This window comes from Lepidochelys kempii, chromosome 12 (genome assembly GCF_965140265.1).
Source record: "Lepidochelys kempii isolate rLepKem1 chromosome 12, rLepKem1.hap2, whole genome shotgun sequence".
Lineage (NCBI taxonomy): Eukaryota > Metazoa > Chordata > Testudines > Cheloniidae > Lepidochelys > Lepidochelys kempii.
In genome coordinates, this window is record NC_133267.1 from 3,393,756 (window position 1) to 3,412,896 (window position 19,141).

Here is a 19,141-nt window from a genome sequence, read left to right on the forward strand (position 1 = left end):
AGCTTTGCTCAACTGACCCAACCTTGCCGGGTTCTTTTGGGGCGGGGAGGGAGGCTTTTGTCTAAGGGCCAAGGCAGTGCTGAGCGGCACAGCACAAAACAGACCTTCTGGTTAGAGGGTAATGAAGGGCTCGTCTCTTCTTCCCCCAGGACTGACAGGATCATGGCATTTGGGCCCTGACTGGCTGTAATTGCCCCCAGAGGCACTTAAGCCAGGGAGGCAGCCTCCCCTCCGCCCCCATCCCCAAGGCTGATATCTCTCTCTCTCGCGTGGTTCAGGTGGGGATCTGTGCCCAGAGGCAACTCCATTGTGAGCGGTGATGGGCATGGGGTCACCTGCCCTGTGCAACTGCGTGTGGAGGAGCCACTTCCATGCTGCGTTAGCTGTGGATGGGGAGCCGGGGGGATCCCTTCGGCGTGCCGGCTGGGAGTTTGGGGGGTGGGGAGCCGGGAGGATCCCTTCGGCGTGCCGGCTGGGAGTTTGGGGGGTGGGGAGCCGGGGGGATCCCTTCGGCGTGCCGGCTGGGAGTTTGGGGGGTGGGGAGCCGGGGGGATCCCTTCGGCGTGCCGGCTGGGAGTTTGGGGGGTGGGGAGCCGGGGGGATCCCTTCGGCGTGCCGGCTGGGAGTTTGGGGGGTGGGGAGCCGGGGGGATCCCTTCGGCGTGCCGGCTGGGAGTTTGGGGGGTGGGGAGCCGGGGGGATCCCTTCGGCGTGCCGGCTGGGAGTTCATGGCAGGGGTGGGATGGACCATCAGGAAGGCTGAAGGATGGGGTGTCCTTTCTCTCCTGGTTGACACTGTAGGGCCCTTTTGGAGGCTGTTCTCCCCTGCCCCATTCAGCGTTTCTCCTTGAGGAATTGTAGCCAGGGAGGGCTTGTATAGCCTGGAAAACATGCTCCCCTGCACTTGCAGAAGTAATAGGTACAGGAGAACCTGGTCTCTCTGCCTTTGAGACATGGTCAGAGCCCATCTGTGCTCCTGGCTTTCCCAGAGGGAGAGAGTGGGTTTGAGCGCTCATGCAGGTCAGACTGGATCCCCAGTGTGGTCCCTTATGGCCTGGAATGGGGTGTGGGGACAGATGCTCAGTGGATGCTGATCTAGCTGAAGTTTGTGTATTTTCAAGGTGCCTAGAGGGTGGGCCCAGACCCAGGAAGGAATGTTCTTGGCACTGATGTTTCTCTGCCAGAGGAAGAGCCTCCTTGCATACTTTGTCCCTGGATATCCTAGGCGCCTGGTTGTGAACTGGTACCTGTGTCAGCCATGGCCATTTCCTGCAACGTTCTGGACAAACCTGAGTGAATTAAGTTTAAGTATCTTAGCGCATCGTATTAAAAATGCCAATATTTGTATTACTGTGGGATCGTCTATAACGGCTCTAGGACATTGTAAACCCTGGGAAGAGTCATGAGCTTCAAGGAACCAGCAGGTGTGCAGGACAAGAAGGAACTTGAAGTTGAGTGAATTTCCTGGAAAATGCTTCGGAGGTGGGCAATACAGATGACCATCGCCTGACCCTTCCTTTTGAAACTGCCTTGAGAAGAAACCCATGGCCTGCTGATCACCTGCTTCCAGGGTCCCAAGATCAAAGACCCAAACTGAATAAAGGGGTGACTCTCAGATCTAGGGTGGTGCTTGTTCTGAGCCAAAGATTTTATGAACATGTGCCCACAGAAAAACCTGTGTAGGGTTTGAAGGACTGACTCCTACCGGAGTCCTAGCTGGAGTGATCTCTGGGAAGCTTATTAGCGGGCATGTGGGTTCTCAGATCAGTTAATATGTTTTCTCTGTAATGCTTTCACCTTGAGAATAAATGTGTTTTGTAGGAAAAGCTCTGTGCTACCTTTATAACTCTAAGGAGAGGTCCCAGCCCTCTCCCAAAGGTTGTTGGGGTGATTCTGGCTCCCTGCAGTGCCGTGTTTCCTCCCTGGTCGTTCTCTGTGGCACTAAGGTTTGTTTTCTGCTGCACTGCATCAGGTTTGACTTGAAATAAGCAAGTGACTCATTCCCATGGTTGTCTCCCTTCCTTCTCCGCAACCTCCGCTAGCTCCTGTTTGAGGCTGCCACTTGCCATGATGTGCCATCAGGAGCAGCATCCTGACCCAAGCGGCCTCCTGTATCTTATGTCCCCTGCTTCCTGGCCTGTTTGTTGTGGTGCTGATCTTTGCCTCCGCTCCACTGAGGGGGGAAGTGTTTAATTCCAAAAGCACATGTCTGCAGCCAGTTATGTAAGAATAATTGATATAAATGGGCTTATTTATTGCTGCCCGTTCCATTTGAACACAGTCCATAAAGAATGTTAGATTAGGTTACGTAAAGCTCTGCACAGGGAATCCAATTGTCGGCCAGTACTGTGTCGCTAATCGCACCAGCGGCGCCTTGAGCTGCTCCTGCTGCCTTTGAGTCCCAGCCACCCTGCTCCTAGCATGGAAAATCCACGTGGGTAGAGGGATTCTGCTGTGCATGCTGAGCTTAGCAGGACCCAGGGTAGAAAGTTGCCATGAAAGTACCGCTGTCCCTCTCCTGTTTAGGAGGGTGCGGAGGATGCTGTGGCACTGGTTTTCAAAAATAGTGCAGGGAATTGTGTGCTGGTGAAAGCTGCTGGGCTGACTGCCCTGCAGATGGAGAGTGGCGGGGCTGACGTCTCCACTTCACCCCCACTGGTGTTTCTCCACTCCTCCCTGCAGAGAGCTTTCAGCCCTTTGAATCCTGCCAGCAAGGTGGGCACTTGTGAGGATACTTCAGTGATGTGGGAGCCCATCCTTCACAAACTGGACTGAGCCTTCTCTTCCTCCCTCTGAATTCATAGAATCATCGACTATCGGGGTTGGAAGGGACCTCAGGAGGTCATCTAGTCCAACCCCCTGCTCAAAGCAGGACCAAGCCCAACTAAATCATCCAAATAATCTAAATCATTCATAGCAGAAATGAAAGTTTTGTTTTGTTTTTTTAAGTAAGATGCTGGTATGCAGTAGAGGGACAAAAGTAAAATTGTCTGGGGGTTCAGCTGCCTAATTGCTAAACAAAACTTGAAGAATTACACTTCACTATCCCATCTTCCACCCTTCCGGGGTTCCTCCAGCCCTGAGCTCTCACAACCCTGCTGTAAATACCTCTGTCATCAGAGATGTTCTCACCTACTGCCCACTTACTCCTCTAGATCAGTAATCTATTAAATGCTGCTCCCTGCAGTACCCTGTTATTAGCCTCCCTGGACTCTCAGTAGCAGCTGTTCATTAACAGTGTTTCCTGTGTGTTTTGATCCACCTTGGGGCACTTCCGCATCGCCCCTTGGCTATTTATTGTCTTTAATAGCCTCTTGTGAGAGATCTTGTCAAAAGCATTTTAAAAATCCAAGCAAATTATGTTCAACAGGGTCTCCTTCATCCAAAGCTTTACTGACTCTTTCAGAGACTCCAGAGCAGATTAGAAAGGCAGGGTTTACCCTCCTAAAAGCGGTACTGCTTTGACTTCATTGTGTACTCATCCCAAGTCTTGCCTTACTATGTCCTCAGTCTGACTTGTCAACAGTTTTCTTGGTCCTATGGCAGTAGCAACTCAGCCTTCTGCTTAAAGAATTTGTTTTAAAACTGTATTAACAAATCTGCTTTTCACCTGCCAAGAGGTGTAACTTCAGTAGGACCTTTCTACAATGAACTATCTTCATGGATTTTTCAGGCCAGAAGGGCCTGATCAAATCTAATATGGATTGTCTAAAATAAGCAGTATCACAAGGAAGGACCAAAGCAAGTCATAGTTATATCCTGTAGCTAGGAGTACAGCAGTACCATAAGCTGTTTTTTATCCAGGGAACTTCTAACCACAGCCAGGATTGTAGTTGAAACAGTCACGTTAGTGTAGCAACACATAACCATGCCCTAGATCAAGTAACTTGTGTCAACATAGGTGTGCTGGAGGTTTAGTGAAGGAGCAGACAGCCCAACCGAGCAGTGGTAGCAATCCTGCATCTCTGGGTTGCCTTTCAGCCAGGAGAGATCCTGAAGCACTTTTTGCCTGGCATCACGAACTGAAATCCCTTTGCCCAGTACAGAAGTGCAGCCTCCCTGGAGTGGAATGGGACCGCTCTCCAGAAGGGGATGAATGACTGCACAACATTAGGACAAGAAGTGAAGGATGGCGTTCAACCAAAACTACAGGAAGGGAATCTAGGCAGAGCATATTTGGCCAAGACACTAGGACTGTCATCCTTAGCTCGTGCAAAAAGTGCCATAAGATGGTTTAAAATCTCACTCCAGCAGCACAGCCCCCCACCACAACCAAGCGGGGGCACTGGTTCTCCAGGGACACTAGAGAGAAGAATTGCCACCTATTTAGTCACCAGCACCACTTCCTACTGCCCAGGAGTTTTCCAAAGAAATCACTGCTCTAGTTTGACTGTGTTTCGTTTATGGGATGTAACGAGATCACAGCTTGAAGCCATGTGCAACGGAGGATGCTTATTGTTCTCTAAGGCAGAGCCTTCAGCCACGCATCCAGCATGTGCTATCAGAAGTCACCATATGCTGCCACTGCTGCCTCGGAGAGCACAGGCACAGCACTGGCAAGAAGGAGAACGAGCCTTGTGATCTTCCTCCGAGCTCCTGCAGCAGCGCCTGTCTGGCATGTTTAATCGGTGCGTGCTGGGAGTGTTCCATCAGCATACCGACCCCCCAGCCAGTCACAGCAAAGCTTCGCCAAACAGCTTGCTAACGCCCCCAGCCCCTTCAGGAAGGCTCATGCTGCTGCTTTTGCCTTCATAAATGTCCATCGGATGCCTCCAGGGGATATTTCCGGTTGCTGGTTTGGTTTACCTGATGGTGAGTGTCACTTCCTGGGTACTGGGGTGCAAACACGGAGATGGCCAGTGTGCTGAACACTGTCCTACAATCAGCTGGACAACGTGTCAATCTTTCTCCATCCAATTAAATCTTCATGAGGAATTTGCCCCCTACTTTAATGGGAAAGAAAGGGGTTTTATGAATGCAACCGAGACCACCCCTGTATCGCAGAGCACCCCACTGTTAAGTGCCAAGTGCCCGGTTATGGCATGAGTGCTTGGAAGAATCCCAGTGGTGCACTAGGGGATGTTGTTTATAGGTAGCCTTGGAAGCCCTCTCAGACTGTGTCCTTCCCCTCCCTCCCCATGTCCTTGGGTCCTGTCAACCTAAGGATAAGAAAGGAGACACATTTCCAGCACTCAGTGCTACCTTGGAGCATGCTATATAAACAGGCGATAAGTAGTATCCTTGGTACCCAAGCCCACTTAGCACCCAGAGCTCTTCCCTGAATAGGATTCTGGTGAGAGCCGGATCTAGTGAAGTAAGTCAAGGTAGAGAACCCAGCACCAGGCAGGATTGGGTCTGTTAAGAATCAACCCAGCCAGCAGGTTGCTAGTGGCTGTGTCTACAGTAGGGTATTTTCTGTACTGGTCAAGTTGAGCCCATGATCCAGTGAGAAATGTTGGTGAAAAACGCTAGTGTAGACGAGGGGAAAGCATCACTTTGCTGGCTCAACTAGCTGACCTCTGCTAGTGTGGTCCTCAGACATTGGGGACATTTCTGCACTGAAATGTCTCCCTTTAATTTTAATGAACTTGGGCAAGAAATTCTTAATGTCATGCACGTTGGGGGAAGTCCCGGCCCCTTCCCCCCCCCACACACACACAACCCGAAAGTCTCTGCATGGCACGGAGTGGGCTCCAGGAGAAAGTGCATTGTATGGATTATTCTACATTGAAAATAAAATGAGATTTGAAGTTTTTAAGCCTGTGTTTTGCCCAGTGACAAAAAGGGAATGGATCAAGTCCTTCTCCAGGTACTGAAGGCTGTTGGATCAGGGCTTCTGCTAGTACAGAATAGCAAAGCCAGTGTTGGGCAGCATTTCAGGTGTCCTTGAACAAACCGTCCAGAACCGTAGCGAGCTAGAGACACATGGAGGCTTCGCAGACCAAACAGAAAATCCTAAAATCCAAACAAACACTGAGGAAAATCTGGGGTTTGGTTTTTAGTGAAAAATGTTAAAAACCTGGAGAATGCTGCAGTTTGCTAAGCAGAACATTCCGGCTGTGACCAGCTGAGCCCCCGTGATACAGCTTATGAAGCACCCTGTATCAGCAGAATTGTGCAGAGCTGGGCTGTTATAAAAGAAATAGTGGCAGAAAGTGTATTTGTAGGAGCATGTCCATCATAACCCCCAGATCACTGTGTTCAAGTGGACTGGGAGTCAGGAGACCTGGGTTTGACTCTTGACTCTGCCACATATTTGTTGGGTGTCCTTGCAGAACTCTCACAACCTGTTTGTGCCTCAGTTTCCCTGTCTGTAACATGGAGACAGTTCTTACCTGCCTCTGTGAAGTGTTCTGGGAGCTGGGTGGGAGGCACTGCTCCATGGGAATCAAGGTAGCGGAACTAGTCCTCAGTTGGAGCACTAACCTAGGTCTGCACGCAGGCACCTTGAACAGCTGTCAAGAAATGCTTCCTCCAGGTCACACAAAGCCAAAAGCGATCTAGAGGGAGCAGTGGAAAACCCATGTGATATTTGAGTTGCTTGAGGGGGAGGGCAGAGAACGCTGTTCTGCACATCTAGAATACTGTGTTCCATTCTGAGCATCTTTGCTCCACAGGAGTATGGCAAAACAGAGGAGAGTCAGGAAAAGGCAACAAAAATGAGTGCGCTAGAGAGGGTGACTTACTGTCTGGGGAAGGGTGAAGTGCTTGATATGAGTAACTTGGGCAAACGGCCCCTAAGGATTGTGGGCATCACTGTCTCTGCAAGTATCTGAGGGTCCCAGCACCTTTCCGCATGGTGAGGTCTGTCTGCAGGACTTTGGACTGTTCTCCCAAGGGAGTGGTGGAAACTCCATTGGTTGGAACACTGGGCTGGTTCTGAACACAGTACTGGAGGGGGAAGTGCTGTAATGGCCCCTTGGGGAGCACTTGGATGTGACCAAATAGGTCTTTTCCATCTCCTATGTCTCTACACCACACGGGCACCTTCCGAGAGGGGTGTGGTGTATGGGTCTGCTATTGTGGTCACAGACTGGAGTAAATAACCTTCTTTCTCCCTTTGTTTCTCTCTTTGACATACAGGCAGCTTTGTCTGCTTCTCAATGCAGAAAACATCTTCCACTCCATGGCAGACATCCTGCTGCGGGAAGAGGACCTCAAGTTTGCCTCAACTATGGTCCACACTCTCAACACAATATTGCTGACTTCCTCCGAGCTCTTCCAGCTGAGAAACCAGCTGAAGGACCTGAAGACCCCGGTATGTTGAACAGGAACACTTCCTCATTAAACAGGCTCTCCCCACCTATTACCCTCTGTTTGTGTGCACGTGACTGAGGCTGTCATGTACCCAGGGCCCCTAGCGACCTTTGGGCAGAGTTGTCCCCTCAGGATGTAGGCTGGCTTCGGACAGGTTTCTCGTGGAATGAATTAAGGGGCAAGACTAACTTTGGCTGAGGGGAAGGATATACTGAGCCTTTTTCTCTGGCCAGTACGTAACCTCCGAGCCCCTTCGCTTCTCCCGTGTGTCTCGCTTGCTTGCTTCTTGGTGCCCTAAACAGAAGCCCCATCTTAAGACTTGCTGGTAAGGAGCTGCTCAGTATTTTGTCTGGTGTCTACCTTACACTCATGTTCCCCACAAGGTATGGTCGCAGGGCTAGTATTCAAGGAGGAAGAGAGCGTCATACAAGGGTTAGGATTTGGGTCCGATTCTTCTTTTTACCATTGACAGTGTGGCCTTGGGAGTCCTCTAGCCCAGTGCTTCTCAAGCTATCTGATGGGGGGGGGACCGGCAATTTTTTTTCCCAATGTGCGTGCAGACCAGCAGCCGATGGCTCGCAGACCGGCACCAGTCCGTGGACCACCACTTGGAATAGCGCTGCTCTAATCTGCTCCTGACTCAGTTGATTTACTCTTGGCTTGAGATTTCCGTGGTAGAAATTGAGGCTTAACAGTTGTATGGTGCTTTGAGGTCATAAGAACAGCGATAATGGGTCAGACCAATGGTCCATTTAGCCCAGTTTCCTGTCTTCCAACAGTGGCCAATGCCAGATGCCCCAGAGGCAATGAACAGAACAGGCAATCATCAAGCGATCTAGCCCCTGTTGTCCACTCCCAACTTCTGGCAGTCAGAGGCTTGGGGACGCCCAGAGCATGGGGTTGCATCTATGACCATCTTAGCTAATAGCCACTGATGGACCTAACCTCCATGAACTTGTCTAGTTCTTTTTTGAACTCATTCATGCTTTGGTCCTTCACAACCTCTCTTGGTAATGAGTTCCGCAGGTTGACTGTGTGTTGTGTGAAGAAGTGCTTTCTTATGTTTGTATTAAACCTTCTGCCTATTGATTTCATTGGGTGACCTCTGGTTCTTGTGTTGTTTACCCCTTTACATAACTCTTATTTACTTTCTCCACACCAGTCATGATTTTATAGACCTCTATCGTATCCCCCCTTAGTCGTCTGTTTTCTAAGGTGAACGGTCCCAGTCTTCTTAATCGCTCTTCACGTGGAAGCTGTTCCATACCCTAATGATTTTTGTTGCCCCGCTCTGTACCATTTCCAGTTGTAATGTATCTTTTTCTGAGATGGGGACCAAAACTGCACTCAGTGTTCAAGGTGTGGGTGTACTACAGATTTATATAGTGGCATTATGATATTTTCTGTCGTCTTATCTATCCCTTTCTTAATGGTTCCTAACAGGCTGTTAGCTTTTCTGTCCTTGGTTGGAAGGGGTTATCTATGTGCAAAATGTAACCATTGTTCTTTGTTATTGCTTGAAAGAAAGATGGGTCCAAGAATTGCGTGTGACTAGACCTGATTAATGTAGGGTCCGTATACACATTTCCTTTCTCATTGGAAGCCATAATCCTCAGTAATGTGACAAACTGTTGCCAAGAAAGATGCTGATATCTCAGGGAAAAAATGGTCACTTCGTTTGGGACTGAGCAGTTAGGGGTAGTGTGTACCTGTCTTTGTACACTGCATCAGTGACGCCGGAAGAGAAAAGCAGGTTACTATGTCAAGGAAGCAGTGAATCCAAATTGAACATTGCAAGTTCACTGAAGTCCAGTTTTGGACCGGCCCCAGTCTCCTGTGACTGGAATCTCTGTATTCAGTCTCTCCGCAGAGGAGTGGTTTTTCTTTTGGAATTCGATCCGTTTCCCCTTGCACACAACTTGTTCTGTATTCGGGTACTGCCTAGAGGCCTGAAATGAGATCAGGGCCCCGTTGTGCTGTGCTGTGCAGACACGTACAGTACCTGTCCCAAAGAGCTTAGGATCTAAATAGATGACAATGGTGGGGAGAAATGGAGGTGCACTGAGACCAGCTGAGGTCCCATAGAAAGAATTGCAGAGCTCAATCGAATCTAGATCTCCCAAGCTCCAGACCGGTGCCTGGCTGTGGGACCCCCTCCCTCCCTAGGCTGGGTATTAAAGTTTCCCCAGTGGAAACTGGTGCCAGGGCCCTCTCTGCCAAGCTGGAATGTGAATGTTTTTAATCGCTGGAGGCAAACGCCAGTAGTGTGCCTGGGGGGGCCTGGAGGCAGTTCCAAGGTTTGCAGCCCCCTCTTCTGAGGGGGTTTCTGGTGCACTCTGCTGAGCAGAGAGCAGCCTTTGTTGTGTAAGCTGATCCCATGGCACACGAGCCTCTCTCTCATGGGTCCCCCACAGCCATTGGCACTCCTTAGCAGCTGACGTCTGCCCCCCAGCTCCCAAACCAGGCACGCTAGGAAGGGGACAGGTGATGGTGGTAGCATCACCTCATCACATTCCCCTCAAAGCCCTCTGCTTCAGCTGTTCATCCCTGAGAAGTTTGCAGTGCTCCCTGGGTCCCAAAGCAGCTGCTGCTGCCTGGGGAAACGAAGGCCCTGTGAGGCAGGGTGCAGAGATGATCTCTCCGGAAGCAGTTCTGGGGACTGAAAGGTGGAGAGCCTCCCCCGGTGCCAGCTGGAGACTCGACCCTGCACTGTCCCTGTGTCCAGGACAGCGCCCCTAGCCTCAGACTTGGCTCCAGAGGCGGTGGGAGTGGGCGCTGCTGTGTGGTGGGGTCTGAGCAATAGCAAGGCCTGCCTGTGAGCGCGCTGAGCCTCTGCCCTTTGTGGAGGAAGCGTTAATGCTCTAACACAGCCGTAATGTTGCTCTGAAAGGAGACAGTTGCCCTGTGGCTCCCTGGGGGTGGGCTGCCTGGGAAGCTGACATCAGTTGAATTCTTTTCTAGACATCATCTGTTTTCCCAAGACTGCCCTGATTTCTTCAGCACTCCTGTTTTCTTGGTGTCTGAAGGGGCTGGCAGCTCTCCATTCAGAGCCCTCCCCCCACCTTCTTGTTTGCCATTGGTCAGGTGAATGCACCTCCGAGAGCTAGATAAATAACCAGCACCTCCTGCAGGGGGCATCAGTTCTGGGGACCTCGATGTCACCCCTTCCCATTCCGAGGGCATCCTGCATACAGCGCTGGCATCCCTCTTTCCGTGCTGCTGCCAGTCTGGGGTGGGGTCTGTGTCTTGTCTCCCTGGCACTCAGTTCAGAGTTCTCCTTTGTAATCAGGCCTGTGTTGGTAGACAGCCTTCAGATCCAGTCCTTGGGTGCGTCTTGCAGCTCGCCATCCACACGCAGGAGCATAGGAGGCTCTGTTAGCAGCCACTGTGCTCCTGCCTTTCATGTCTTTCAGTCTGTGTCAAGATGGTGCAGGCTTCTGCCATGCGCTCTGCTGCTCCAAGGGGTTCAGACGACTCCTCTGTGGGCCAGGGCAGAGAAGGAGCCGACATGCCTCAATTTGTCTGCTGCAATAGGCAGCCTTCCCAAACCACTAACTGCTAAGGAGGACTATTGGCTATTTCTGCAGGGGGAAACACCCAAACAGATGTCTGCCCCTCCTTTCTACCCCTTGCTGTGCCTGTGGTCCCCACCTCACAGAGCTCTCCGGTTCCGCACACAATAGCATCCACATGATGATACCAGAGTTAAGGGTCTGTCAGTTTCCTTCACAACCTCTTATTAGTCAGCTGTACAAATTCTCTCTGGCTTGAAACCTGGCAGAGAAGATCCCAGCCCAGGGGAGATTTCTTCCACTCCACCACAATTTTGGATAATACTAGGTAACTTTTGCACTGATATTTTTACAGTCATAGAGCTCCCCTTACCCCAAAGAGCTTTCATATAACAACTGAAATGCAGCCAGTGCTGGTGTGGAGGGCAGCAACCTAGTGCCACAATGCACAACAGTCTGCCAGCCATCCAGAGCAGGCCCTGTGTTCTTATAACAGCTGTATGAGGCCTGATTTCCAGTGTGCTCCACAAATGCTTGCATGAAAATGTATGAACAGTTGTGCATGAGTTTCACTGGCATTGACCACAGCTGTGCACAGTTATGGTAATTGCACATGCAAATAGCCAGGGAGCTGGAGATTGTCATTTGCATTTATAAATACCACAGCTTCATGCACTATTGCACAACTTAGGAGTTCATTGGTATGTTCAGAAGTCTGGAAATCTAGCCCTTACTATTGTTCCAGTGGAGCCACAGAATCCAGATTTGGATGGATGCAGGGTTGAGTTGGCCTTGCTGAGCAGTGACCTTCTGACTGCAGGTACTCTGTGTTTGGAACCTGAGGCCCTGCACACTATGCCACCCCTCCACCCATGGGTCTGACTCCTGATTGCTTTCTCTTCCCCCAGGAGAGTCGTAATCTATTCTGCTGTCTCTACCGCTCCTGGTGCCACAACCCTGTGACGACCGTGTCCCTCTGCTTCCTCACCCAGAACTACAAACATGCTTACGACCTCATCCAGAAGTTGTATCCTTTTCAGTGCTGCCGGGGGTCTCTGAGGGAGTGGGCAGGGGAAGAGCAGGAGGGCAGCAGTGGTAACGTTATGTAGTCTAAACAGGGCAGCAGACCTGCCAAGCTGACTCTCCCTGGCTCACAAGGTCAGAGCTGAGGAGCCAGCCTTGCCTCTGTTTTCATAACAAACAGTGGTAGAGTTAAACAGCTGATTAAGGATGGTCCCTAACCAGGCCATTTGCTATCCCCTGGGCCAGGAGGAAACCTCGGTATATTGTATGCTTCATTGTGTAAGGGAACTGCCTCAAGGGCCTGAGTTCATTGCCTGCACCCACTCTTGCAAGAAGCCCAAATAATTCTGAAAAAGTCTGAAACTCTCCCCTCTGGTGTGGTACCCGCCACTGGGGCTTTTCAGACAAATAAAGGGGCATCTGCAAGTTGAGAGAGCGGCCAGTGCAATGAATTGGTTCAAAATTGCTCTGTGCTCATGACTAGGACAGCAGATAATTTTCTCCTTAGTCTTCCTGCTGTTGCCTGCTTGTGAAACCAATTCTCTGTTCAACAGAGCACAGAGGAAGCAGTGAACCAACACCCCAGGCCCTCCCCTTTGGAGAGGAAGGATGGGCCTGTGGCTAGGGGACTAGCATGGGACTTTGGAGTTCTGAGCTGGACCAGCATCTTTCAGAATCTGTTGGAGATGGCCAGTGTCGTGACAAGTAGTTTCGTGGGCATGATGTGCACACATCACGACAGCCACTCTCTCCTTCATCCATCAGACGTCTTTGCATGGCTCTCCCCAGGAAACAGGATGTGCTTTAAGAGCAGCCTCTAAGAAGGTGGCAGTCAGGGTTGGTTCAGCAGCACCATTTCCATGTAAGCCGGGTGCAGAGAACGTCAGCTATTTGACTAGACGCTTCCAGCCAGGGGCCTCTGTTTGCCAGGACAGGTTGCTGTGAAGGACACGGCTCACGAGAGTTGTTCACACGTGCATACACTTGGCATCTCCTTTGAAGTCATCCACCGTTTCACCTTTTCTGGCTGCCATTATTTTCCCCTCCCTTCAGATGAGCTGGGAGCTCTAGCAAACAGCATTCTTGCCCTGTTCCATAATGGTTTTGAGCGGGGAGTTGTATGATGTGGCTATGAACTGCATTTTTCTTCCTGCTCCACAGTGAATGACCTGATTGGTGACAGACTGCAGCAAAGATGTTGCTTCTGGGACAGTGGCTATGATGCCCCCGTAACCTCACCGTGAACAGGAAGCCAGTCTTCCACAGTTCCCAGTGACCCTAGTCTTTCTGGCTTACATGGGACAGTGAGTGGAGCTGTGGGTCAGGGATCATCCCGAGGGGTGAGCACCCGCTCTGAGGGTATGGCAGCACACAGTACTTCACTTCTTGCTCTGAATGCAGCAGGAAGCACAAGCCCAAGCTCCTCTAGCCAGCAGGAGCTGGGAGCACAATGGTGAGCGCTCAAACCCTGCACAGGGTGGGAACGTAGGGTTGCTAACTTTCTAATTGCACAAAACCGAACACCCTTGCCCCACCTTTTCTCTGAGCCCCCGCCACCCACTCACTCCAGCCCCCTCCCTCTGGGCTCGCTCTCCCGTGCCCTCACTCATTTTCACTGGGCAGGGGGTTCAGGTGCGGGAGGGGGTGGAGGCTCCAGCTGGGGGTGTGGGCTCTGGGGTGGGGCCAGAAATGAGGGGTTCAGGGTGCAAGAGGGGGCTTTGGGCTGGGGCAGGGAGTTGGGGTGCAGGAGGGGTGAGGGCTCCAGCTGGGGGTGTGGGCTCTAGGGCGGAGCCAGGGATGAGGCGTTTGGGGTGCAGGAGGGGACTCTGGTCTGGGACCAAGGGGTTTGGAGTGTGGGAGGGAGCTCTGCTGGGATTGGGGTGTGGGCTCCGGGAGGGGTCTCAGGGCTGGAGCAGGGGTGTGGGGTGCGGGCTCTGGGAGGGAGTTAGGGTGCGGGAGAGGGTTCTGACCTGGGGCAGGGGGTTGGGGTGTGGGGTACGGGAGGGGGCTCAGGGTTGGAGTGTGGTTAGGGGTTCAGGGTCTGGGAGGGAATTACGGTGTGTGAGGGGGTTCCGACCTGGGGCAGGGAGATCTCTTACCTCAGGCAGCTCCCCGTCAGCGGCGCAGTGGGGCTAAGGCAGGCTCCCTGCCCTGGCTCAGCGCCGCTCCTGGCAGTGGCCTGCATGTCCAGCCCCTAGGCAGAGGTGCACTGTCTGCACCCGCAGGTGCCGCCCCCGCATTTCCCATTGGCTGCAGTTCCCAGCCTGCGGGAACTGCAAAGCCGGCGCTGTGGGAGGGGGCAGCATGCACAGCTTCCCTGATGGCGCCTGCGGCCGCTTCCAGGGAGCTTGTGCAGAGCCAGGGCAGGGAGCCCGCCTTAGCCTCGCTGCGCCAGTCGGCCCCCCACCAGCTCGACCCTCATTACACAGGAGGCATCCCTTGCTGAGGGAGTGAGAGTAAAGGCCTTGGAAGCGTTTCCTTGACTGGGGCTGGATAGTTTCTCCCTTTGGTCTGTTTTTGTGGGTGCAGAGAGGAAAGTGCCTCAGGGCTGAGTACCGACCTTTATCTCCCCAGCAAGGAGCGCAGTGGCTGGGGAAGAGAAGGGTCCCTCCTCCTGTATCATTTACACTTCCATGCACCCACTCTGTTGGGTCCGTTTCTGCAGCTGAGGCTGCTGCCTCATGCAGCTCTCAGAGGGGTCACCCTTGTGACCTTAAAGCTCCACCATGCAATTCCCCACTGTTTCTTTTTCTATACCGGGGTATGAAGCTCAGTCCTGGGGACCACCTAGGGAGGGCGAGGGCAAAGGCAGGAGTCTCCGGTCCCAGGCCCTTCGCTTGGAGGAGCCCCACACAGTGAGCAGCTGATGGCATTGTGCCAGCTGGCTGATGTCACTGACCCTCCTCTCCCCTGCTCCTGATCCCACATGCACCCTGGGAGCCATGTGCCCCCACCCCACCCCCCAGCTGCTGCTATGACAGATGGCTTGTGGCTCACGCGCTGCGTTTCTAGTGCTGATGCTTGCAATGCTACTAATGTGCTATTAATATTACAGTAGCACCTATTGCTAGGTGTTGTATAAAGAGTCACTGCCCTAACGAGTTTTTACGCTAAGCAGTGGAGACCCCAACACATCCCCAGGGCAGCCTATCTGTCCTTAGAGCGTTGGCTGTGCCACAGAAACACCCTGTGGCAGCTTGGGGGTTGGTCCAGTTGTGTTACAACATGGGGGAGGGGTCGTCTCCCTCCATGCGGGCAGAAAACAAGCATTGTCGTGGTTGGATCTGAACCAGGGTTAATCACGGCCATTCCTGCAGTAGAGGTGGGGCCTATGGGCTCATGCTCTGTCTGCTGCTTTATTTCAGTTTTCAGCACAAGTGTGATCCAGCTGTCACCCTTCCTCTGAGATTCTCTGCTCGCCTTGGCCTCTGTTAGTTAAGCTGAGTGTTTCTGCGCTTGATTCCTTGGTTTATTTGGCCGGCTCGTCCAGAGCCTCAGAAATGCTTCCTTGTTTAGCAAGCCCAGGGCAGAGACAGCAGCTGAGGGCTCTGCTGGCGGGACCCAGACCAGTTTTCTGTGGTTCTCCAGTAGTTCCATTGACATCATTGTTTATGTTGAGCATAATGATTATTTCCATGTGCCAGCAAAACATGAAACTCCCAAAGTACATTTCCCTAAGCACTGGCTTGATAGTGATCTACGTGATCCCCTCTGCTGTGCACTAGAATTCATCTTAGGAGATGGGAATGCTTTGGATTGGTGCCGCGAGAGCCCTGCGCCGGCTGCAAGGGGAGGCTGTGTCACAGTGCTAATGGTAACGTTCGCTCTCCTTATGGAGAGCGCCTCGCAGCTACCTCTGTGGCCCACATTTGATAAACCCACTGCTGGCTTGAAGGGCAGCCTGACTCTCTCAGGTCTTGGAAAGACTCTTGGTTTAAAGAGCTGAGACTCTTAAACTCTAGGCCACCTCCTTACAGCTTCCTTCAACCTCCTACTTTGAGCCACTGCCTAATCATGCACCTTCCCCTCCCCCAGGATACATTTCTCATTTGTTGTGCAGCTTCCTGAAGGAACCAACTGTTTGCCGCTTGCTGGTATGGGTGGATAGGTGGTGAATGGAGCAGTTGAAGTAGGAGCTCAGGGAGGGTTTGTTAGAGCAGAAACCCAAATAAGCCACAGAGAGTGTGTGTGATACACACACACACACACACACACACACGCGCGCAACGTAGTAATATTTTACTGCCCATATGTGGAAAAGACTCGGTCAGATTTCCAGATCAGCACTGACATGCACCCAGCCTGGTAATTCTATGCACACACTGGTTGCTGGGTAGTGATTTCCCATCTGCCTCTGCAGATGCATGTGTGATGGGCACAGCTGCACGTCGTTTTGGAAACCTGACTCTGATGTGCAGTGCCACCCCAGCAGATATGTGAGATGGTGAAGCCTCATCTGGAGTACTGTGTCCAGTTTTGGGCCCCACACTACAAGAAGGATGTGGATAAATTGGAGAGAGTCCAGCGAAGGGCAACAAAAATGATTAGGGGTCTAGAACACATGACTTAGGAGGAGAGGCTGAGGGAGCTGGGATTGTTTAGTCTGCAAAAGAGAAGAATGAGGGGGGATTTGATAGCTGCTTTCAACTACCTGAAAAGGGGTTCCAAAGAGGATGGATCTAGACTGTTCTCAGTGGTAGCGGATGACAGAACGAGGAGTAATGGTCTCAAGTTGCAGTGGGGGAGGTTTAGGTTGGATATTAGGAAAAACTTTTTCACTAAGAGGGTGGTGAAACACTGGAATGCGTTACCTAGGGAGGTGGTAGAATCTCCTTCCTTAGAGGTTTTTAAGGTCAGGCTTGACAAAGCCCTGGCTGGGATGATTTAACTGGGAATTGGTCCTGCTTTGAGCAGGGGGTTGGACTAGATGACCTTCTGGGGTCCCTTCCAACCCTGATATTCTATGATTCTATGATATGCAGTAATTGGTCGCATGGAGGAGAGAAGCAGGGGGTAATCTGCACTGCATCTCATCTGCTGGCTACTTAAACTGTGGTCAGCGGTGACCAAGGATGCTCCTCTTTTTCAGTGGAATTTCCTTAACAGACATGTCCAGCGGGGACCTGGAGGTCACAGTGGATTTCCTAACTGAGGTAGACAAGCTGGTGCAGCTCATCGAGTGTCCAATTTTCACATGTAAGGATCATATGGAGCCCTTCCATAATTTGCTTCCTAGTGGCAGAGCATGTGTACATGTGTGGGGGAAGGAGCGCCTGGTGCATGTAGTGTGTTTGCTTGCTCAGGCTCCCTGGGCATGTCCCCTCCCTGCTCCTTCATCACAAGTGGCAGCTCTACACAAATAAATAGAGCAGAAGTTATGAGACTTTTTGCTGTGAGCGGTGTGAGACCTCCAGTAGAACAGTCCATCAGGGACACGCTGGATCGCTGCAGCGCAGAGGGAGGGCGCTCCGAATGCAGGCTAACAGTACTAAGCGCATTGGCACTGAACAAAGGGATGGAAAGAACAGAGGGGACCCATTTCAAAGGGGCCTCTTAGATTCACGTGCGTGGCTTCTGCACGTAGACTGTGTATAGGTGATGCTGCTTAGGGCAGTGGCATGGGAAAGCTGCTACCTGTCTCTGCGCGAAGGTACATGGATGGAGGGATTGAGAACATTATAGTGCAATGGCAGCTCTGCTGTTGTGCTTGTCTCTAAGTGCTCCAAATCCACTTGCTGACGCAGGTAGTCTCAAACTTTGCTGTGCCTTGTGGGAACGTGGGGTACGGTTAATGGTCCAAATTTGGAGTCATCTAAGCAAGGGGTTCCTGGGATCCACCCCCCCACTCCCCTCCCAAAAAAAATCATGTTACTGAAATCACCTTGTTTTTGTGTTTTGTGCACACCTGGGGCTCAGGCTATGACTCTGATTATCTCCAAACTGATCTCAGCCACGCAGGATTGAGTTTGGCTAGTGCATGGTCCCCACTGCTCCTTGGGGGAGGGTGGCAGATTTATAGTGAAGGTATTCAGGGTTATGTTAATGGACTCCAGGTTGGCATGTTAGTAGCTTGAGCCAAAGACAATGAAATGTTCATGTACAGCAAGCCTAGGGCTCGGTTCAGAGCCAAAGGATTTCCAGGTAGTATATTGTCATGAGAACTGTGTGGCTCAAGAAGACATGCTGTGGTCCTTGAACCTCATCTGTGCCCGTGTACTGTGGGTTCGAGCCCTACCTTTAGCAGCTTCCACAGAATGTAAGTTATGCGTGTCTCTTGCTGTCCGCCTGCTCCTAGGAGAAGTTTTGCTCAGAGACCAAAATTTCTGGTTTGAGCAATATTTTAAAGGGCTCTAAAATCCACACGCAGACTCTGATTGACAAGTGTTGTCAAGGAAACGAGCACTAATAGAATAAAGGAAAGATAAGACTCTAGGAATTGTGTAGTCATCCTGATCAATGGGGCCGAGTGTGATCAGAGGAAAGCAAATAGCTGGCGTTCTTCGAGAGGTGCTGCTCATGTCCATTCCATTGTAGGTGTGTGTGCTCACCACGTGCACCGGTGCAGAAGTTTTTCCCTCAGTGGTATCCGTAGGGGACCAGCTCTGGTGCCCTCTGGAGCAGCACACGAATGCCATGGAATAAGGGGCACTGCCAGCTCTCTTCCCTCCCTCCCCCCGTTCATTCTTGCCAGAAACTCAGACATTGGGGAAGGAGGTCATGGAATGGACATGAGCAACACATCCCAAAGAACACCAGTTACGGAAACAGGTAACTGTCTTTTCCAGTCAGATGGACTGGTTTAGCCAGCAGATTTCTTTTGCCCCTCCTGTCTAAGAGACCCAGAGAGCAGAAGGCTGCTGAGTTACCCCAACTGCTTTCTGCAGCCCTTGGACCAACCTGACACTGCTTAACTTCCAAGTTGTGTTGTGATCTCAGCACAAGGGGATGTGGCTGCAAGGCACAACATGTAACAGCCTCACTAGGATGGGAAGCCCCTGAAGTGATGGACAAAGTTACTCACTGCAGAAAACAGCTGTCACAGTGGATGCAGAGCGAGGGCTCAGCTTCGCAGAGTACCTATCTGAAATTCAAGCAGGACCAAGGCACAGTATTACACATTCCTGCTTGGGACCTCAGCTGCTGGAGTCATGTGGGTACACTGGAATCTCCGCTTTCATTTAAAAACCAAGACAGTTTCTAGCCCTCATGAGTGGGAAGAAAAGCTTGAAAATGTGGCCTGAGTGTAACCAATGCAGCAACGTCTGCGTGCGTCTGCAGAGAGCCTGAAAGAACTGCTCAGAGAAGGATGAACTGTTCCATACTTCTCAGTGGGGTGCCAACTCCAAGGTC

General features: G+C 51.6%; 1 protein-coding gene across 8 annotated transcripts in view; it reads left to right on the forward strand.

Annotated features, from left to right (window-relative positions):
- VAC14 (VAC14 component of PIKFYVE complex) overlaps positions 1–19,141 on the forward strand; it is a 202,791-nt gene that overhangs the window by 161,660 nt on the left and 21,990 nt on the right. For 7 of the 8 annotated variants that reach the window (XM_073307160.1, XM_073307162.1, XM_073307161.1 and 4 more), the window contains 3 exons: positions 7,083–7,257; positions 11,677–11,795; positions 16,908–16,987. In XM_073307160.1, the coding sequence (XP_073163261.1) occupies positions 7,083–7,257; positions 11,677–11,795; positions 16,908–16,987 (374 nt within the window). The remainder of the gene's footprint in view (positions 1–7,082; positions 7,258–11,676; positions 11,796–16,907; positions 16,988–19,141) is intronic. The other variant, XM_073307167.1, reaches the window with a different exon arrangement.